The sequence below is a fragment of the Pteronotus mesoamericanus genome, unplaced genomic scaffold, assembly GCF_021234165.1.
Source record: "Pteronotus mesoamericanus isolate MK-2021 breed Mesoamerican mustached bat unplaced genomic scaffold, CSHL_Meso_final contig_20, whole genome shotgun sequence".
NCBI lineage: Eukaryota > Metazoa > Chordata > Mammalia > Chiroptera > Mormoopidae > Pteronotus > Pteronotus mesoamericanus.
In genome coordinates, this window is record NW_026555085.1 from 40,102,948 (window position 1) to 40,126,558 (window position 23,611).

Genomic DNA, 23,611 nt, shown 5'->3' on the forward strand with positions numbered 1-23,611 from the left:
TGTTTCTTTAACTTAACCTCTGAATCCTTTCATTGACATTTTTTCTGTCATATTTTACCCCTTCTTACTTTCTAATCTTTTTAATAATGTGCTTTTATGAGATGAATGCAAGATTTTAGTTCAATGGACATATTAATATGATTTTTTTGAAGTTCTCTTCTCCTGCCAATATTGTTTCCCCAGCTTCCCTTTTTTTTTTTTTTTTTTTTTTTCCAGTTTATTTTGGTCTTCTCTCTGGAGTGTCTTGGGCTTTCCTCTGAGGTCTGGTGATCCTTGTCTTTTGTTTAATAGATGAGGCACAAGAAAACTAATAAACAGCTGTGCTTCCCGCTGGACTTTTCTGTAGGATGACTGGGTAGCCTGTCAACATTCTCATTGCATATAGTTATAGTAGTAACTGTAAGTCTTTTCTCAGATGATAGTTTAATTTTTTCAGAGAATGATCTTTTTAGTCTATCTTGCTTTGGGAATATTAGCCTAGATGCTGGAGTTCTGGCAAGGTAGGGTGAGAGAACTGAAGGGTCTCACTCTGTTATACATGTTTTCATTTCATATCCCTGTTTTCACCCCCACTCTCTTCAGTGCTGGTGTTTATAAGTTTGTTGCTTCTCAGAAACCATGTCTAGTAACAGTGTAGCTTCTAGCTCCTTTGGGGAGAGTGAGGCACCCTGGGTTTCTAGCTGTTGCTTATATAGATTTTCAAACAACCTCCTTGTTTTCTGATTGCCCACTCACCCCCGCTTCACAACAGCAGATGCCTCCAATTCTTGATGTTTCCTGGCGGCCATGAAGCTTGTGCTTTATTGATGCTGCCTCTGCAGACACTAAGGTTTGACCATCCTCCACTCCAACAATCCTCACCAATTCCCTACCCACTTCCTGCCCATGTTATGATTCAGGGCTGTAGATGTGTCTTAGTTTTATCTTTTTTTTAAAATGGAGATTCCTGATTTTTTAATCTTTATTGTTCTGTTGACTTTTCAAGAGAAAGGAGGTAGAGAGATTTTTGCCCTGTCATCATAAAAGCAGAACTCTTCCGAGCCCTTTGAATAGAGGGATGTATTTAACAAATAAAACTGTAACGTTGTAAAATAAATCTTTTTTTTTTTTTCACTTGTTTATGGCTATCTAAATCTCTGTGTATCTTTGCCCTTGGGAGCCTACGGAAATTTTTTCTGATAGACTAGAATCTGGCTAGAGGCTTCCGAGTTGATTAAACTGTGCCAGACACACGACAGCTCCCCTGCTTGAGCAGTGCTAGTCCCTTGGCGATGGTCACAGCCGCGCTGGTATGTGCACTTTGTCTTACAGTCTGTCTGGCAGGAGTTTCGAAGGCAGCGTCTGCTCTCGTAAAGGTCAAGTAAAGTTGACTTCGACAAAAGCAAAAGCATTAGAGGGTAACTAATAAGCATGGCCTCATATATCCTGGCTGTTCCTGTGCACCTTGCTTTACCCAGTGATAGTTTAGGAGTGTTGTTCCCTGATTCGATAACCTGTGGGAAACTGCCACATTGCAAGTGATAGGACCCAGTAAGGATAAAGATTCTCCTGCTTTCTGGAAATTACTAGAAACTTCCTGCTTTATCTCAAAGGGGTGAGCTAGGCACTTGAGACGTATACAGCTGCTAAGTTACTTGGTAACCAATGTGGACAATTGCCGTCTCTCCTTTAGCACTTGGTTATTCTGCCTGTTGGGAGGAAGTCCCTATTTAATGGAAACTCCCTGGCATGCCTCATCAGTTCTTCCCACCCCAGAATTTGAACATTGAGGGGATGATGCAGAAACACACGATTAGTTGAAGGTTGGCACTGAGTGTTCAGAGGTGATGGGACCAGACATGGCCAAGGCTGATATCTTAATGAGGCTGATCCTCAGGTGTGGCCTGGGCATGTTCTTGGCTACCCAGCTGTGGAAATTCCTCCTTTTTTCTGAATCTTCCAGCTTTAAATGTAGCTTATGTGAGCTCCCCACAGTATCTCCATAAATCCCTTCCCTTTTAAGTTGCTAGTGTCCATTTCTGTTGTTCTTAGTAAAGAACCCAAATTGGCACAGACTGGTTGTTCTTGACGTTTCCCTGGAGTGTCCTCCCATGATCTAGAGTCTTCTCAGGAAATGGGGTCCTAACAGTAAACATCCCAGCTCCTAGGATTTTCTGATGGGCTTTAGTGCCTGATTTGGGGTTTTGAAAGCTCATGTTCTCATGAAAGCTCATGTTCAAGATATAAACTTTGCTGTGCAACTGGCAAGTATGGAATGCACTAGAAATGAAAATGCTTACGTCTATACAAAAGTGAAATATTTACTCCCCTTACATTTATTTTTATTTCCTCCCTACTCAGCAAAAAAAAGGAAAAAGAAAAGGATTTGGATTTCTTCATATATTTTTCTTGTTTTATTTTTTTACCAAAATGTTTTTATTGTGGTAAAGATATGCATCATAAAATGTACTATCTTTTTTTTTTACTTTTTTTCATTGTTTTAAATTTACTATCTTAACCACCTTTAGGTGTACAGTTCAGATGTGGTAAGTATATTCACATTGTTGTAAAACAGATCTCCAGAACTTTTTCATTTGGTGAAATTGAAACTTTATACTCTGTAAACACTCCCATTTGTTTCCTATGCCCCCAGTCCCTGGTAACCATTATTCTGTTTTCTATATCTATGAATTTGACTACTTTTAGATACTTCATAGGCATAAACTCACCCAGTATTTATCCTTTTGTAACTGGTTTGTTTCACTTAGAATGTCCTCAGTGTTCAGCCGTGTTGTATGTCTTAGTCCATTAAGACTGCTATAACACAATACTACAATGTGGGTGGCTTAAAAACAACAGATATTTATTTTGCACAGTTCCTTCAGTGTCCTCACATGGTAGAAGGGGCAAGGAAGGTCTCGGACCTCTTTTATGAGGGCATCAGTCCCTAAGCCCTCATGACCTAATCACCTCCCAAGGTATTTGGGCATCAGTATTTCAGCATACACACATTCAGCCTATAGCATTGAAACCTGTGACAAGATTTCTTTCTTTTTTAAGGCTTCCATTCTGTGTATATAGCACATTTTGTTTATCCATTCACCTGTGGATAGACATTAGGTTATTTCCACCTTTTGGCTATTGCAAATAGTGCTGTTATGAACATGGGTTTGTAAGTATCTCTCCAAGATCCTGCTTTAATTCTTTTGGATATATACCTAGAAATGGGATTTCTCCATCAGATGGCAGTTTTATTTTCAACTTTTTTGAGGAACTGCCATACTGTTTCCCATTGTGGTTGTGCCAATTTACAGACCTACCAACAGTGCACAAGGTTCCAACTTCACATACCCACCAACACTGGTTTTGTTTTGTGAGTAGACATCCTAGGGTGTGTGATGTTATATCCCATTGTGGCTTTGATATGCATTTATTTGCTGATTAGTAATGCTGAGCATCTCAGGGGCTTGTCCATTTGTATATCATTTTTGGAGAAATGTCTGTTCATGTCCCTTGCCCATTCTTTAAAATCATATTATTTGATTTTTTGTTTTTCAGTTGTAAGAGTTCTTTGTATAATCTGGATATTAACTCCTTATCAGACATCTAATTTGTAGTATTTCCTTCCATTCTTAGGTTGCCTTCCACTCTGTTGATTATATCATTTGATGAACAAACATTTTTAAGTTTGATGTAGTCCCATTTCTCTATTTTTCCTTTGGTTGCCTCTGCTTTTAGAGTCATATGCAAGAAGTCATTACTTGCCAAATACTGCATCGCTAAGCTTTTCCCCCACTTTTTTTCTTCTAGCAGTTTTATAGTTTTGGGACTTTATATTAGGCTTTTAATTCATTTGTAGTTCATTTTTATATATGGTGTAAGGTAAGAGTACATCTTCATTGTTTTGCATACAGATATCTAGCTTTCCCAGCACCATTGTTGAAGAGACTGTCTTTTCCCCGTTGTGAAGTCTTGACACTTGTGTTGAAGATCATTTGACCACAAACGTGAGGGCTTCTTTTTCTGAACTCTCTGTTCTGTTACATTGGTCCATATGTCTGTCTTTATGCCAGTACACCACTGTTTTGATTGCTATAGTTTTATACTATGTTTTAAAATGAGGGCATGTAAGTCCTTCAAACTTTACAGAAAACTTTGTCCTGTTTTTTAAACTTCTTTTGGCAACTTTGGGGGTCCCTTGAGATTCCGTATGAATTTTAGGATGATTTCTTTTTCTGTATCTGCAAAAAATGTTGTTGAGATTTTGATAGGGATTTTGTTCAATTTTTAGATCGCTTGGAGTAGTATCCACATCTTAACAATACTAAGTCTTCAGTATGAACATGGTGTGTCTTCATTTATTTGTGTCTACATTCATTTCTTTCAACAATATTTTGCAGTTGTTAGTGTATCAGTATTTTACTTCCTCAGTTAGGTTTATTCCTAAATGTTTTATTCTTTTTGTGCTACTGTACATGAAATTTTAAAATTTCCTTTTCCAATTATTCATTATTAATGTATAGAAACACAAGTGATTTTTATATGTTGTTGTCCTACAACCTTGCTAAATTAATTAATTTTTATTTTTTAATCAAAACTGGTATTTAGACATGGGAATTAGGCCAAATTTCATTTGACCAAGGCCACATTGGGCAGTTTGTGGATCAGCCATCACTGGGGAAATACACAGTGACCATTCAGATAGTCAAGACAAGTGAGTGTAGGTTTGGCTGAGGATGCCAGTACTCGGTCAGGCTTCAGGAGAAGGTGGGGAGAGACATGGGCGTGTGGTGGAACATGTGGCTGGAGTTACTCCTGTAAAGTCCTGCCTTACAATGAAGAGAGGACAGCTCAGCTGAGAGACAGACAATTTTTATAGAAAGGTAAACTTCGATTGTTTTCCATGAGATTATTTATGTTTTAAAACTATTGAATTACTCTTTGGTACTTTTAGATGGTACTTGCAGAATGTTAAATTTGCACCTGAATATGATTGCATGTACTGCTAACCAAATAAGGTTTGATAAAGCAATTGATCAGGTTAAGTAATGATTTGGGATCTTTCCCCATATTATCTTGATTAAGTAGAGGCTAAAAGTGGACTGGAGGGGTTAGACTAATCCTCAGGAGACACAGGAAGGCTAAATGACCAGCAGTGGTTCTTTGTGGCATATGCCCCCCTTTTCTGTCTTTCCCATACAAGGAAACAAGGAAATGTATTACATCACACTTGGTGGATGTTAAGAAGCACAGCACAAAAACACCTGAATGTATGATTTGTGTTGTTTCCAAGTACAGTGTTTATTTAAGACTTTTGAGAAGATTATTTTGGGATAATTTAATTGTGTTTGGGGTCTTTTAGGGAATGTGAAGAAATAAGTCCTTTAATTATCCGTTTTACAAATCCCTGATTCATACATATAACTTTATTTTTAATAAAGAAATATGTATGTGTGTACATATATGAGGACTGTCTCATTATATTAACAATGGTTTGTGTGACCTGGCAGCCAAGGAGAGTGAACAGTAATGCACATGTGTGAACAATGACGACTTCACTGTAGTCAGTAGGGGCGGTAGACGCCATTGAGTGAGCATGGGTTCTGTGTGGCCGTTGCATTAAAAATGACAGCAAGTAGAACAACAAATCGGCATCACATTTTGCATTAAGCTAAACATTTCTCCACGGAAACTATTCAGATCATTCAGAAGGCTGCAGCTGTGGGCAACTGGTGATTGGCAGCTGCATCACAACCATGAGCCCACTCACGCATCACACCTTACACAGAGTTTTTTGGTGAAACATCAAATCATCCATGTGACTCAGCCTCCCTTCAGCCCAGATTTGGTGCCCTGCAACTTCTGGTTTTTCCCAAAACTAAAATCACCTTTGAAAGGCAAGAGATTTCGGGCTGTTGATGAGATTCAGGAAAATACAATGGGGCAGCTGATGGCGATTGGGAAAACTGTGAGGTCCCAAGGAGCCTACTTTGAAGGGGACTGAGGCATCATTGTCCTTTGTACAGTGTTTCTTGTATCTTGTATCTTCTTCAATAAATGTCTCTATTTTTCATGTTATATGGCTGGATAACTTCTGGATGGACCTCATATATTCATACATGAATAAATGATCTTTAGCCAAAGGTCTCACAGAAGTTTGTTGGAAAGAGATTTTTAAAGTTTTCGTGTTGCACTGGTTATCCATCATCATCATCATTATTTCTTTTTTCCCAGCACTAAAATGGGAAAAAAGTGGAGAAAATGCAATTGGAGAAAAATTTTAAATGAGAAAGGGGGAAAAGTTTTAGCTTTCTAATACATATTCTCTTTTCTAACAAGTAGATTAATCTTTTTTAATCACATATTTTGATCATACTATATATATCATTTGTGCCCTGGTTTGTTCTCTAACCAAAAGTTTTCATGTAATTGTAAACTTACTTTTTAAAGGTTGCATATTATTCCCTTGGGTGGATTATTATAATTCACTTAATTATTCCCCCACAGTGGGCTACTTAGTTTGTTTCCAGCCACTGGAAACAATAGTTTGTAACTGGCAGGCTTTCTGAAGAGTGCATTAGATTGAACGTTATTATAGAAAGTGCATTCTCACTTTAGACTATTCCATTCTTCCTTTCCTTAGAGTCCTCTGTCACACAGCAAAAATATGTTGGATTATACAGTTATTAAGACATGAAGGGTTATTGTTGGTGGCCTGAGAATTTGGGTTCAAGTTCAAGAAAAGGTCACTTGGTGAAATGAAAACTAGTAAAAGTTAAAACAAAATGAGTATTATATTTGTTGCTGATAAAAACCAGTTGGGTTTCTCAGGGCCTAGGGATGTGCCCAAAGTCATAGAATAAAGACTTCCTGTCTGCCAAGGGCAGCCATTTGACTTGAAGATTTTGAGTACCTGGCATTTTAAACAGCAAAACAAACACTAATGTATTATGGGAGAGGATACTCGATTTCCGTGAAACTTTAAGATAAACAAGGCTTCAGGGTAATTTCACATTTTCAACAGCTGCCTCAAAATATTGCCTCCAATCCTCTAGATCATGGGTTAGGCCACCCGGTACATACTTTGGGCTCTGATGGCCACATAGTTCTCTGCTGCGTATTCTTTTCTGTTTGGTTGTTTCTGTTTGTTCCTTTAAAAATGTCAACACCATGGTGAGCTCTTAGGCCCCTCCATAGTTTACCCCTCTCTAAATGGTCCATCCACATCTTCCTCTGCCTCCTGAGGTTCTTCAGTGGTCATATTTGAGAAACATGGGATTAGCCGTTTCCCAAGCCTCCTTCATGAAAATTAAGTGTGTCTTCTGGCAGAATAGGCTATATTGATGGACAGAAAGTTTGACCTATATTGAAGACTGTCTGCATTGTGTTACTAAAACTGTTTAGAATCAATAAAGAAAAAAAAAAGGGAAAGCTGAAGTTCAAAATTTTTTGGTGTCCCAGGAAATGTGCTGTCTCTAAAATATGGGTGTTACTTAGGTAGGATTAATGGCTACATCATCTACATGATGCTAAAGGCAAAGCCCTACAAGTCACCATTCACCATTTTTCCTCATCTTAATACTCAGTTTGTTACCAAGTCCTATAATGTTTACCTCCTATGTAATTCTGCCCTATTTCTCTCTCAGACTCTACAATGCCCTTGTTATTGAGCTTTCGCTAATCAACTAGGACTCTGCTTATTCCTTCCCCACCCCCATGCCCAGCAAACCTGTGCCTTATTACTGCTATTATGACATTTATCTCATAGAATTTTCTTTTTTTTCTCATGTCTTTGCATTCAACCTGTCTCTGAGTTCCTTGTGCTCACCCTCTGCAGGCTCCTTGGTATATTTATCTTGATATCGGGTGCCTATCAGAACGCTAGGAACAGAGACCATAATTAACAAAAATTGGCTTCATGAATGGGTGACTACACGGATGTTTTTAGCGGAGCAGAGAACCACCCCATTATGTTGGGTCTGCCTTGTCAAAGGTCTGAACATTTCTATTCTGATTTTATTAATAAAAGTCAAAGCCAAATGTCTTATAAGTAAGCTTATCGAAACTTCTAAATTTTGCAATGACATCTATTTCAGAAATTACCTCTATTAGAAGCTCACATCTCCCATGGGTAGAATTTCCTTAGGAAACTTCTGATCTGAATATGAAAATCTGTATTTCGAGACCTTCTGTCTAAAAGATCACTTATCTAATCAAGAAGAGGCTTCTCCTTTAGATATAGGAGAATATAAATTATCTCCTGTAAATAATCATATACGTTATCCTGACAGCTGCTAGAAAAGGAAAAGCTGGGTGACATAAAGTCCTCTTTCTCATTGATTTCTGATCAGCTGTGTGCCCAAAGCATAACAATTTAATTGGATATTCTTTGCAGCTTTATCTCTTCTATATAATCCTAGGTTTTATTCTTCTGTCTATAAATGTTTAACCTCCCGTTTTCACCTGAGATACTTGCTTCAATATTCTACAGTCATCCTGGCTGGTGTGGCTCAGTGGATTGAGTGCCCACCTGCAGTGGAAAGGTCGCCAGTTTGATTCCCAGTCAGGGCACTGGGTTGCCGGCCAGGTCCCCAGTTGGAGGTGTGCAAGAGGCAATCGATTGTGCATCAGTGGTTTTCTCACTCTCTTTCTCCCTCCTTTCCCCTCTCTCTAAATATACTAAATAAATATTCCACAGTGATGAGTCCCTGGGACATGTCTTTGATAAAAACGACTTGTGCTGTGAATATTGCAAACCTTCATCCAGATAGTTTCAGGCACTGCCCCCTGCCTCGCCCCGGTTGCATGTTTAGCAGTATATTTTAACTAATATCCAAACTGGCAGTTTTATTTTTGTTACAATTTTCCTTTTTTTGAGCCTATGTAGATAAAATTAATGAAAAGAAAACAAAACTGTTAAGATATTAAGGCCATGTTAATATCAATGTTAATAAAGTCTGTTGACAGGAGGGTCAAAGTGAGGAGTCAGTTTTCCTCTGCCCTTCTTTATAGGTGGCCTCCCCCGGATTCCCAAGACAAAGCCGCTTTTATGAGATTCCTGTTATCACCACTCTGTTTCATATACTAATATCTATATTCCTTCATTTTAAACATGGACAATTTTTACTTTTTTCTTTGAATGATGAAGAGATTTGTTTTCTCATTGCTCTTCTTCTCCCTTTTGATTTACACACATACACACGTGCGCGCACACGCACATTAACATTGCAAAGCTTATATCACACTCTCTTTTGTAACTATAATAACTATTATAATATGTAAGTATATGTTACACTTATGTTGTTTTAAAGATATAAACACTATTCTCTACAGAACTGTCTAGTCCTGGGAGCAGTCACAGAGGGGATGGTATATAATCCTGTTTTACTAAATCCCTGTGAAAGGAGAATGACAAAATTGTCAACATCTAAGAGATTCTTTTAAGTAAGTTTAGCCTTTTCACTTACTCCTCTGGGTAGTTATTTAAATTTTATTGCTGGTTCCTTTCCCTATGTTTAGCACAAAAATTTTTTTCATCCAGTTTCAGCTGGTGCTTAGGTAATTATATTTGCTTGCCTTGCCATCTTGTACCAGTATGGTTGGAAATGTTAAACATGAGTTAGGAATTTAAAATCCTCAGCTTTGGGCTTACTCATATTTTCGGTATTTGGCATAAAAATTGCTGAATGAAGCTGTTTGAGACAATTACATCTTACATCTCCTACCAGGATTGGAACTGCCAGCTATTTTCTCATTCTGTACCAGGATTTCATAAAATAGGGTATGTAGTAACTGTCTTCAACCACCAAATCAAGAAATTCTGCTCAGAGGATACCCTCAGGCTTGAAAGAAACTTTAAGAAGAAGGGGCCTCAGCCCATTTTAAGCAGCAGCAGCAGCAGCAACAACAGCAACTCTTACAGTCTTAGAAAGAATTTTTTAAAAACATTTTCTTCTGCCCTGGCTGGTGTGGCTCAGTGGATTGAGCGCTGGCCTGTGAACCTAAAGGTCGCCAGTTTGAGTCTCAGTCAGGGCACATGCCTGGGTTGTGGGCCAGGCCAGATGTTTCTCTCCCTCTCCTCCCTTCCTTCCCCTCTCTCTAAGAATAAATAAATAAAAATCTTAAAAACCCACACACATTTTCTTTTTTTGGATAAACCGAGTTTGCTTTGGCTCAGTTAGAATTGATTGCTGCCACCATTTCCTTGTAGGCCACGTGTTATTTTTGTTCCCTGCAACCTCTTGTTTGGTTGTGCCCTTGACTTAGCGTGGGAAGCGGCACAGCTTTTCAGAGTAGCTGCTGTGGGTTTCCTCCCTTTTCTCTTAGTGAACACTAAAAGGCCAAAGAACTTTAAGGTCTTTGTCTCAAATGCTTGTCTAGTCCATAATAGTCTAATGGCAGTGTACAGCCAATGTCCTTAAGTAAGCTCTTTGGAAGAATGAGACTATTGTGAACTTTACCTGTTGGAGATTTTATCATGAGCTTATGAATATCTCTAACATTGCTTTTCACTTAAACGCAAACAGAAGTATAGGTGATGGAAGTTATTTTTTTTCTTTTTAACAGCTATTTAACTTGCTTTGTTCTGAAAATTGCAACAGATTCGTGTTAAATTAGTGCTCAGTTATAATGATATCTATATAATCCAGAAATTTTTCTTTTCATAAGCAGTCAACACTAGAAACAAAGGGAATTTTTCATCCTTTTTCTTTAATGTACTAAAAAATGTACCAGCTTCGGAACGCGGGCGATTTTTATCTTGAATTTGCTTTGTGTGTTTGTACCCTTCCCCAAAGGCGATATTAACTGATCATTAGTGAAAGGTTGATTCTCCTGAAATGTGTCATTTGCAGACATGTATTTACAAACTCTTCAGAGAGAGTGTCTGACTATAAGAATTCAGCAGAAGCTTTATAGTGAATTTTAAAAATGAAGTGCTTTTAACATTTGCAGTACAAACCATAATGTATTTTTAAAAACATAAGCCTGATAAGAGAATTGAATTTGGTAAGAAAGCAGATCATTTTCTTTTTGGGGGGAGTGCCTAAAGCCATAATAATTTGTACTTACCGTCAGTAGGATGTGATTTTAAAATTTCTAAGACTATTTTAAATTATTTCATATCATACTACTTAATTTATTATCTTTTTAAGGAGGTATTAACTATTTAGAAATCCTAGATTTTAAATTATCAATCATTTATTCTTTTCCTAACTGTGACAAGGAAAATAATTTAACCTTTTACATTTTCAGAGTCATCAGTCCACTCAAAAGTTTTTGAGTGTCAGACAGTAAATTGTGTGTACATAATTCTTTAAATCCTGTAAGCAATAAAGTAGAAATAGGATTTATTCAAATTATATTACCAGCATGAGATTACCTAAAATACGGCACATCAGTCATTAATTAGCAGACAACTAATTCATCCACTTGACAAGTATTATTGGTAACCTAGTGTGCAGCAAGTGCTAACATTGACTTTTAAAAATTATTTCATTAAATTATTATGCTTTTAAAGTTAATTACCAAATTTTATATTTGTCACTTTGGAAGGAGTTAATTACCTTAAGTGACAATTTCTAAACTGTTGGGGGGGATCTAATTCAGGTAAGAAGCCCCCTAGCTAAAGTTATATGGCACTGAGTTAAAGGTTCATAAAATAAAAATAATGCTTATAATGTTTATGACAGAGAGATAGTTAAAAAGGTTTTTTTTTTTGTTTGTTTGTTTGGGGGTTTTTTGGTCTAAATGAGAAATGTTGCCTTTCTGAGATGTCTATCTGAAATTTCTAAATACTTTTGCTGATGACTACAATTTATGGGAACAGTTTTGATTCAATATTAAACGGATTGTTTATAAAGTTACATATTTTCTATACATGTGTAGATTTCACATGTCCTGTTTTGTGATTTGAATAGCTGTACTGATTTTTAAATTAAGGTGTTGATTTTTCATTTTATTTATTCATTTTAGAGAGAGAAACATCAATTTATCATTCCACTTACTTATGCATTCAATGGTTGATTCCTGTATGTGCCCTGACCGGGATCAAACCTGCAACCTTGGCTTATCAGGACAACGCTCTAACCCAGTGAGCTACCCAGCCAGGGCCTAAATTAAGGTTTTTAATATATACACTAAAATCTGAATTATACACATCTTCATTGTAACTTGTCTTTCGATCTTTCACATGCAAGATATTTTCATGTTATGACTTAAGTCTTTTAAAGTAAAAATCATGCTATATTTATAGAGATTGAGTCAGGTCTTGTTTCTTTTTATTCCTTTCATTATTAGTTTCTTCACTTCTGCATTTCACACTGACATCAGAGATTATTAATCAAGTAGTAACAGGTAAAGGCCTTTCAAAATTCAAAACAGGGACAGCATTTTGATGACTAAGTCACTAGTCCTAATGTTTTTTTCCTCTCACTATTTTCCCTTTCCTATTCAGTTAAACCAGCCAGGGGTAAATTTTTCAAATCAGTATCTTTAGTAAGTAACTGGAATATATAAGTGACTTTACACCTGGACACAGCTAAACAACCCATTTAAGAGCAACTACACTTAGTGCTCCACCGTTTCATAGAATATTGGAACTTGAAGGAGGTAGTATCTGATGCAGAAAGGAAGAAATAGTCTGAGGAGGTTGAATGAGTTGATCAGGGTCACATAACTAAGTAGATTGCAGGAGATCACATCTACGATTGACTGAGCATATATACCTCTCGGTTTCCCAGAAATGAATCTGTGACCCAGATAGTGGTTGGTGCATGGAAATAAAGACCTGTCTTCTCCTCGGTCTTGACTAAGTCAGAGGTGGACAACTTGGTAGTGCCTTTATGCCATATGAAGAATTTTAATCTGTATTGTAAGAGCAATGAAAAGTCTTGAAGGAAAGGATTTAAGAAGAGGGCAGTATGATCAGTGTCTCATTTTTAAAAGATCAGCCTGTCCTCGCATGATAATGATGAGGTAGAAATAGGTTAGATTGGAGAAAGGATGATAAATTGGGGTGCTACTGCAGAAGTCTAGCTTGGATTAGGGTAATGAGAAGAATGTCAAAAAAGGAGAGGTAGAAGGAATGTGTAAGATATTGGTTGAGGAAAGAGAGGAGTCCTACGTGTGGTACCTATATTGCTGACATGGTAGATAAAGTCCATTAGATAGTGGTACCATTTTTCTTAGAGGTCCATCTTATGGTGTGGCAGGAAGACCATGAATTATGATTTAGATCCCTTATGTTTAAGAGTTTGTGAGCAGTTCTTATGTAAAACCAAAACTGAGAGGAGAAATCAAGCTAAGATGTGAATGTAATTAGGGCCATGACTCTAAATGAGATTCTCTAGGTAAAGAATGTAGAATGAATAGTGGCCAAATATTGTGTGGAGAGGAACAAGTACACTAGTTTTCATATAGTGGATATCTAAAAGGATGAGATAAATATGGCTGTAGTTTAGCTCTCTTCCTCTGTTACCACATTGAATATAAACAAAAATGATCAGAGAGAAAATGTATACATCAGTCAGGATTATTTCTTGAACTCAGTGAAGTGTCACTCAACTGCTTGGAAATATCTTTTGTTTTAAAGGGTATTTATAACATTTTTAGTTCATGGGATTTTGCCTAAATTCCACATCAAATTTAGACGTGCATTATTTGTAACATAGTTTTCTTATTTAAAAAATAAGTAAGTTTTTCATAAAATTCTACAAAATCTATAATACTGTAGAGTCATAGAACCCTCCAGCTGCCCTGTTTATAATCTTCTTCCTTGGGTGTCTCATACAATTTCTCAAACTTAATGTTTTGAAATTCAACTTCAACCTGACTTTGATAAAGTATTTGAACAAGAGAGTCTCTACACAGAGTCAAATAATTCAGAGACTTTTCATCAACTGATAAATGCTTTGCAAAAAGCAAATCTCCACTCTATAAGCCATCAACTCTCATTTAAATTCCTAGACAGGTTTCAAAATGTGCTTTTTCTCTGGTCTTTTCTATCAAGTCACAAAGCTCAGAGCTGCTTTAATTCTTAATTCACCCTAACCCACTACACTAATTCCACAGTTGAGTGTGATTATCACTTCCTCCAAAATATTACCTCCAGTCTGTCCACTTCTCTCTCCCTCTATCATTGCTGTGGTTCGGGCTGCCACCATCTCTTGCCTGAATTACCACAGATCTCTTCTAACTTCCCCCTGCTTCCCTTCTTGCTGCTGTCCCTGAACCATTCTCCACAGAGCTGATAAAGCTAGAAGGTGTTTTTCTTAAAGGAAATTAGACTGTTCAGCTCCCTTGCTCAGAACCTGTACATGATTTCTACTCTTACAAGTATTGACTCTCATTTGGATTCCTAAATAGGTTTCAAAGTACCTGTAATGCCATTGGTTCCGCTTAGCAGTGGATTCTTTGGGGCTTAGTGACTCATATACAGGGTGCTCCACACTTGCATTCCTCTTGGGTGAGAAGCATCAGAGAGAACAAAAAAACGTCAATTACAACATCAATGAGAACTGGGCCCAAATCTCAGGTCTCTTGTGTATTGACTGTCAAACTTGGGCAACTTTTTGTTTGTTTTGTTTTGCTCTGAGCTAGTCTCCAACCGGGCAGGCTATGATGGGGATTAACTGATGAAGTGATTGTAAGGCACCTGGAACAAAGGAATGCCTAAACATGGTTCTGATCCTTACCTGCTTACAATATTTATCCAACATTATCAGAGGGACTTTTATCAAATTTTTAGACTGCTTTATGTCAGCTTAGAAACTGTAGTAGTATACATGTGAACTTGTGAAAAGAAACAATTGATGAACATATTGACCAGAATTCCTTGATGGCTTCTTTCCTTAAAGTAAGGAGAGAAAAACGATTCTTCTTCTGAGACAAAGGTAAATGTTATAGAGAATACAGTTTTCTCTAGTTTTTATTTGTTCTTTTTAGTCTCTAAAGACAAAATCTTAAAGATTGTGGACTACTTCAAAGACAGAAGAGAAGCACTTAGAGTGACACATGGAGGCCTTTGCAGGTTTCTGTTTACCCGGAGATGTATATGTTTAAAGCCCTAGATAGGAAAATATCAAGAGTGGAATTGAGGCAGCCCTCCATATTGAAGTGCTAGAATGAAATCTTCGGTCACAATGATTTCACAAAAATAAATGTTAGTTTGGCACACGAAAGAAAGGGAGTGTGTTTCGATTTCATTTCTGTTGTCAGTGTGTTATGTTTTAATCCGTCACAGGTTTTGGATTAAAATGTGTTATGTTTATCACCATACTCAAAGAAATATTTAGGCTCAAGCAGAGCAAATCGGTCAGTATGTTTAGCTCTTCCCTGTCCTGGATGGAGCACTGGTACATTTTTTATTTCCATAAAGAACTGTCAAAAACACCCAATACAAAGATAATAATTTTCTTTTGTTTATTTTCTCTTCCCCCTTTTTTTCTAGGACTATGAGAGTTTTTTTGAATCAAAGGAAAGCAACACAGTCTTTTCATTCTTAGGCCTGAAATCACGGTTGGCATCAAAGGTAGGTGAATCTTTTCTTGTTTTAAAATTCATCTTTCCTTGCTCTCTTGGGGAAAGTTGGTTAGAGCATTATCCTGGTATGTCAAGGCTGCCGGTCTGATCCCCAGTCAGGACACATACAAGAAGCAACCAATGAATGTATAAATAGGAGGAGCAGCAAGTCAGAGTATTTTTCTCTCTCTCTTCTCTCTTTCCCCTTCCCTCTCTTTCTCTAAAATCAATCGATAATTTTTTTTAATATTTATTTTTCTTTAGTTGTTGTTAATTGTTCTCAATTGAGGTTGAGAGTGCTAGAGGAATGGATATATGCCCTAGATATTTAGCTTTCACTTTCTTGAATGCACAATTATAGACTGCCAGTGTAAAAACACAGAAAGAAGCCTAGTTTTTCCCTTTCCTTTCAGTTTTCAATTGTTGCTGTATATTAGAGTTTATTTTTATTTATAATTTAATTTATTTATAATTTTTATCCCCTTCTTCCAAGAATTTAAGGTAGCAAAAAGCGGTAGGTGCTTTCAGTTTTTAAGTGCAAGTTTACATTACTTTATGCTTTTGAAATAGTAGCATCAAAGCCATATTTTTAAGGTCTTTTGCATATTGAATTCATTTAAATTGGAAGAGAGATGGTCTGCAGTAACAAATAGTCAACCTTGGAAAAACTACAACTCTTCAAAATGTTTTTTAAAGCTAATTTATTATGTCATGTCTTTTGGACAACACAAAAGGCTCAAGGTTTTCTAATATTTAGGTCTACAAATGATATATAATCACAACTTTGTGAAATACATGGATTCACTTTCAAAATTAAAAAACAGCATTTCCTTGTTAAATAAGATATTTTATTTCCCCTTTTAAAAACACTGTTTATTTGTTGTTGTTGTTTTTCTGATTATGAAAGTAGCCTCGGCTTACTTGGAAAACTTGGGGAAGTACAAAAGGTATAGAGTAGAAAATAAAAATTGCACCACCCAGAGAAAAACACATTAACATTTTTGTTGTATTTCTGTGCAATCTTTATATACATCGCAATTAAGGTTTTGACTGTGTTTCAGTGAGACCAAATTCTAAAGTGTCATTTTTAACACTGAATTGAAAGTGCCTTGCTGAGATATTTGATGTCTGTAAGTGATAGATCTTTTGAGGCTACCCAGGAGTTGTACCATTTCTAGAACACCTGTGGGAAGGAAGGCAGGGACTATCAGTAATAAAAATTATTCAACAGACCCTGTAGTTTGTAGCCAATGTGAAATCTTGCTTTGTTTTTGCACCAGTCAGTCCACAGATGGCTGTGGGTGGTTTCCATGTACATGTTTTAAACAGAGGCAAAACCCACACATATAATATTAAAAGCGTTTTAAGACTATTTTGATAAAGATGGAACATTGGAATGCTTGCTAGAAAAATTGTAGTATTTTATAACATGTTTCATCCATGGATATTAAACAGTCCAGATTTATCTTCAAAGAACGGGAAAAAACTGGGTAGAAGTAATCAAATGGATGCATAAATCCAGGGGACATCATTGTCTATGCAAAAACCTTCAAAAAAAAAAAAATACTGTGTGCGCTTTCCTTCTTTGCTCTTATTGTCCCCAAAGATTTGGATTCCTTAGATACTGTGGGCGGACTATTCTATTCTTTGTGGATTTTCTTTTTATACTCACTCAAGGATATTGTTTTCCTGCTTTTTTTCAAAAGAAAGAGAGGGAGAGAGGCACAATGTGAGAGAGAAACATCAATTGGTTGTCTTCTCGTAGGCGCCCTGACCGGGGAAGGAACCCGCAGCCTGAGTATGCACCCTGACTGGGAATCGAACCTGTGACCCTTTGGTCTAAGGAACGATGTTCCAATGAAGTCACACGGGTCAGGGCTGACTGTTCTACTCTCTAAAAATATTTATTCTCTCAGAAATTTCTAAAGAAACCTATGAACCATAAAATATGCATTCTCACATGACTTGGGGTCATAATATTACAGTTGGCTTTGATGCCAGTGATGTTGACTTGATTTTATCAGACCATTCCAAAAACAGCAAGGGCTCCAGGTACACCACGCATTTGGCCCACCATTTTCAGGTGTTTGCATCAGTCATACCTGAGCAGAAGCACATGGAAGGAGAGCGAAGTCCACGGTGCCGTTTGTGTCACCTCTATCGTGAACCGTTTGGGGCCTTAAGGGTTAACAGCAACCCATACTACATTCATCTTCATAGGAAAGAAATAAAATTACCTTTAAGAGCATTTTCCCCCTTTCTAGTTACTTATTTTTTACCTTGGTAGTAATTCGTTATACCGCCTGTACACTAAGACCTGGACAGAGCGTGCACTGGTGTAATGCACCGAAAGACGGAAGCCCCCTTTTTTCATCTCCTTTTCTACCCTCCCTACAGTGTACACACGGAAAAGACAGTGCTAGAAAGCCTGCCAGGGGACATAGAAAGACCCTGTTAGCATCTGTAACTGTTCTTACACAGTGAATAGACAGAAGAGAAATAGGAAGAGAACATTTATGGGCCCAAAGGGCCCAGATGCAGTGTACACTCCGGCCACTCTCAAAAGCAGGCAGGGCAGAGGAAGGAGCGAGGTCACACCGGCTCTGGATGAGTTTGCACAAGACTTTTTTAAAGAATTTAAATGAGTCGTTAGTGTTTAACAGATTTCCCGCTTTTCTCAAGAGGTTGAAAGGTCTGGAAACCCTGGGGAAACCCACTTTCTTCTACTGCTGTCTAGAGCCAGCAGTGTTTGGCCCAACATGGTGCCTACTTAAGAAAAAGGAAACCTTTTCACCAGTAATTTTCAGGTAGAAAATCATCAAGTTTGCTCTTTTAATGGACTCAAAGCAGGGACTGAAGTAGAAAGTTTCTGCTTTCAGAATGCTGCTGTTTGGGAGTGTTAACGGCTGGTATACCCTGGGCACTGACCAGCCGGAGCAGGGTGGAGGGCCCCCCTAAGCCAGTGTCTGTTCGGTGGTTGAATCATGGAGCCATTCTGGGGATTGGGGCAGCAGCTATTTACCAGTAGGCATGGCCGTACTTCCTAAAGTAGGCATGTTCTTCACGTTGAGTCCCTCCCCACCTGGCCTCGGGAAGGTGACCCCCACATGCTCCGCTCACCCAGGTGCACTTAGAACAGTACCTCTGAAGGGAGTCTTGGCGGTTGTAAAAACATGGTTCTTTCCACTTTTATATTTGGCAGGTCAAGTGTGTGGGATTTAAATCTAGCCTTTTATCCTGAAACCCAGGATTTGTTCTTGTCAATCACATGGGGGTGCTTTATTGTGATTCCCAAAATCTCTGTTCCTGACATTTAAAATACCACTGCCCAGGGTGAATTTTTTTGTTAACACAGTACAATAACTAACTTTTTTTTTTTCTTTCTTTCAATTTTTTAATAAATAGGCAGAACCTTAGAGAAGACAAGCGGAAGATGATGGAGATGCATTTTGGAGCACCCCCTGGTACTCGGCACACACCTGCTTACCTAATGCATCACTGTGACAAAAGCCACATTCATCATCAGTAACTTTGCTTGCATTTGGAGAAGGTGTTTTTGGAAGATGTGGGTGTAATGGGATTGCATGATTGCTTTAAACCAAATCAGAACTGTGGTGGATTTTTTCTTATTTTCAGAATTGCCTGCAGTTGCCTCACTCACCTGGAGGTACTGTAACCTGTTACAGGTGTGCTTCCTTAGTGACTGAAAGATAAGTGAGTGGCCCCATCAGAGAAAATGTTGAATCTGCCCTAGGTTGTAGTTGGTGCCAGTATTGCTCAGACCTGCTTCTCTTTAAGCTGCCTGGAATGTATCCTTAAAATTAGTCTGCCAGGCTATTAAAATCTATTGATCAAAAAGAAAATAAAAAAGAAATGCTGGTTGACAAAGGGATGAAGATTTAGAATCACAAATGTCACCATTTTAATGCTTTGTAATAACTCCTACAGAAAAAGTTCGATGTTCTAGCCTCATTTTGGTAACGTAAACTTTTACCCCCGTAACTTCTTCAAGCTTCTACATATGTTTCCAGAAATCACGGTTGCAACAGTGTGTGTTCAGACCCAAGTTATAGGGATGAAAATAATTGCTATTTTGGAAAATAGATGCTTCTTTATCTCTTGCAAGGGGAATGTTTCACCTAAATGCATAAGAATGCTTAAAAGATATATTTTAAGAGGTGCACTAATTAGATAATAAATTTATAGGAAAAGTAACTGACTCATATCTGAAGGCATTTTCAGCCCTAGCAACTTATTATACTTAAGTGCACACACATATCAGGATATTTTTAAATGCAGCTACCCTAACTAACAGCTGCTTATTCTATTTTGTGAAGGGATTATATTTTTTTGAGAAAGGAAGACCTTGGTTGGATATATTTTGTGAACTGCTGATGAGGCATATTTAAAAGGTACTAATATTGCTGCACAATTTAATTTTTTTTCCTGTCTTACTTTCCATTGGTTCTCTGATTTTGCTAGTTCATATTTCTGGTCAATACATAGTCCCAGATTTTTCAGAGCAATGTAGACACATGCTCTCATTCCATAGACAAGCTCAGTGAGTTTCAGAGCAGCATATATGAGAAAGGGGCCTTTGGAGATAAATCTCAATTGTACTTGGCATGCAAAATCTTTACTCCCTTTGGAGTGGATGCTTATAAACACTGAACTTGTCTGTTGTATCAGGGCAGAGGCTCCTTTTTTGCATCTTTGTCCCTGCTTATATTTTTTAGAGTTTTTAGTTGCCAAATGTGGGAACAGTCTTGATTGACTAGGATCAGCTATCGGAGGATTGCCTAAAATGTTCTGCTATTCTCAGCATTGTGATGCTGGACCTGCCATTTAGATTCTGAGCAGGAAGTTTATAAGAAATTGAAAGAACAAAAGAATTAAAGCCCCGTCTCATATGTCCTCTCACCCTCCAGCTTGCTAAATGTGGACTTGTTAAATGCTAAAGCTGAAATCCCAGCCTGAGATTTGTGGCCCAGGACTACAATCAGAAGCAAAGTATGCCACAGATTTCTACCTGACTGGAACAGATACATGATCCACAGTTCTTTCTCCAGGGAAAGCTATTGTGAAATCATGGGTCTTACTGCTTAGTTGGCATTAAATAAGATCCAGGTCAAATTCCATTTGATAAATCCCAGGGACTATCCAGGAATTTTTTTTACCTGGATAATGTGTTTGAGTCTTCTGATAAGACTTAAAATTTCTTTTTAAGCTAGAGCAGTTAAGATTTTTTTTAATGTTACAGTAATGATCTAATTTATATTGTCTACTCTTGCCAACGAGCACCAAGAACTAACTTGTTAAGATCGAGACTTTGTAAATTGAATTACTGTGGCTCTGGTAGGCCCAGTATGATTCTCCTAAACAGACTAGATGAATGGTAGTGCTAAATTACTATCACAGTTACACACTGTCTACCCCTCACCCCACTTTTTTTTTAAACCAGCAAAGAAATAGGAGAGATCATCCTCTGCTGGTGCCATACTTGTTCTGAGTGAGCTAGAAGCATGCCCAGGCTCTGCAGGGTTCTGAGGGATTGCCCTCTGGGACCACACTGTCTTCAGAGAATATTGTGTCCTTCCTCGTACTGTTTTACCAGCTGAATTTCAAACGTGTAATGATTTTCTCATTCCCTTCTTTAACAAGCTGCCTTTAGATTTAGGTAACCACAGTCTTAACAGCCTAGGAAAGAAAGTGGATGGGAATTGCAGGCATAGATATAATTTCAAGGGCATTGCAAGGCAGAATGTTTATTTCCTGTAGGACACTTGTTGGGACAAAGGAAATATGCTGCCAGAAATCAAAGTATGCCATTTTAAAATCAGCAAAAATACAGAGTGCCATCCTGCTAGGTATATGCAGACCAGAGGGAAATTTAGTTGGGGAAATACTTGTTTTTTTAACAAATTCTGGTGTTCTACTAAAATCAAAGAGGAGAGAAGAAGATTTTTTTTTCTCAGACTTTAATATATTTTAGATTTGTTTCTGTTTTATAGATTTATTCAATATCACCACATAGATGTTTTTGTATTACATGAATTTATAACGAACTAAACCTGTTTCTTCCTCTGTTATTAAAAGGTACCAAAGTCTCTTTCTGTTTTGTTTGTTTTGGTTTTCTAAAATTTGATTTTGCTATAGAGGGTTTTTTTTTTCCTTGAAATGCTTTTCATTTAGCAGTTTTTCTTAAGTGTCAGAGCCCACCTTGGTCTGCATAGTTGTTATTTTTACATTTCAATTTGTATGCATTTGTCCCTAAAGGCATTGGTGAAATCTCAGATTTTATATTCAACATTAAAGAGGAATAAATTCCAGAAAACATGTATTCTGAAAATGGACTGTTTGTTCCCTACCATTTCTTACACCTTTTCTAATTTTAGTTCTGTGTTTTGATGAAACCTTCCTGTTTAGTTGGGACGATCTGTTTCCACTCCCATTTGTGAACCCCATACCTGCAGATTAGTTGTAAAAATGCAGACATACTGTTTGACCATTTAAGGAGATGTAGTCTGTGTATGTGTGTGTATGTGTGTTGGGAGGTGACCACAGAATCATCTCAGACAGCAACCAGGACCAACATGGCGTTAAATCACTGGTCCCTTGGTTGGTTTAAAATAGATGACTGGTTTCCTGAATACACTGAAGCCCCCAGCAGTGGGTTTGTTCCCCTAATTGGGAGCAGGAAACAAGTACAGTGTAGGTGCCACCTTTAATAGAAGGGCCCCTTTGATGCAGCCTTCTGTGAAAGGAGAAGAAAACATTTCTGAAGGCAGTATCTAAAGTTGATCTCATCACTGAACTATTTCAAACCTTGAACACCAAAACAGTGGGAGGGTAAAGGAAGAGATAAAAGAGTAAAAGAGAACAGACTGTAAGTTTGCAGAATGTGCTAAAGCATGAAACCAAATAAGCCACCCACTTGTAACCCTGACTTTGAAAGTTTTCCTAGTTTTTTCAGAAGTGCAAGTCAGGTTAGTTTAGTCATCTTCCCAATCAGCCCTTAGAATGTTATGAGTACTGTCTGAGCAGGACCGTAGTCTCCACCCTGAAGGATGAGAGAAACAGAGGAGCAAAAACTGCAGTTATAGCGGAGTGGGGAAGGATGAGTTGAGGTCAGTGCATAGTGCTCCAGGGCATTACCTAAAACATGATGGATAATCTTTTTCTATGTCTTTTACAACCACGCCAATTTAAAATTATTTCATATATGCAGTGGAACGTATGCGCATAATGTGTGTGTGTGTGTGTGTGTGTGTGTGTGTGTGTGTAAAGAATAATAAACAAGCCCCTGTGTGCCTGCCATCAGCTTACTGTCTTTCCTTTCAAGCACCGTGAGCTCTTCTCTGACCCTGTCCCATCCCAGTTTGACAGCAGGAGCCCCTTTCCTGAGCTCTTTGTTGATCGTTGCCTTTCTGTCCTTTTTAATTTTACCTCCATGTATGTATCCTTAAATAATAATAAATGAAATTAAGCTATTCTTCTGTCACTTCTTTTTTATGCCCATTGCAGTCGGGCATTATCATTTTGAAACAAGTACCCTAGTTGATTATTTTCACTGTTAAGTTTTATTTCACTGTATGTCTGTGTCACAATTTTTCCCTTCTGTTGCTGGATGTTTTAAACAGAAAAAGGAAGTGTCGCTATGAACATTTTTTGTGTGATTTCTGGTGTACATAACACAAGCATGGATGTATATACCTTGAATAGAATTGGTATGTCATATAATAAAACACATCATCGACTTTAGTGTATAAGACCAAGTTGTTTTCCAGAGTAATGGGACGAACTGCCACTCCCACTGGTATACTAGAATTTCTGGTTCTCTAGATCCTGACCAACTTTGGGATCCTCAGACTCAAATTTTTGCCAAGCTGAGTATAAAATGGTATCTTGTGATTTCATTTTGTATGTATTTGGTTACTAGTAGACTGAACATTTTTTATTATGGGAATTCTTATTTCTTTTTAAGATCCCTCTTTGAGTCTTTTGCCTTTTTTCTATTGTGTTTTTAATTACTATTTTAAAAAGTTATTTATTCTTAAATCTCTTTATCGGTTAATATTTATTTAACTATTAAAGAGAAACTATATTTAGAGTA

The 23,611-nt window shown here is 37.5% G+C and overlaps 1 protein-coding gene across 1 annotated transcript in view; it reads left to right on the forward strand.

Annotated features, from left to right (window-relative positions):
* SH3BGRL2 (SH3 domain binding glutamate rich protein like 2) overlaps window positions 1-22,925 on the forward strand; it is a 76,660-nt gene extending 53,735 nt beyond the window's left edge. The window contains exons 6-7 of the mRNA XM_054568630.1: window positions 15,428-15,508; window positions 18,904-22,925. Of these exons, the coding sequence (XP_054424605.1) occupies window positions 15,428-15,508; window positions 18,904-18,915 (93 nt within the window). The 3' untranslated portion in view covers window positions 18,916-22,925. The remainder of the gene's footprint in view (window positions 1-15,427; window positions 15,509-18,903) is intronic.
* The last annotated feature ends 686 nt before the right edge of the window (window positions 22,926-23,611 follow it).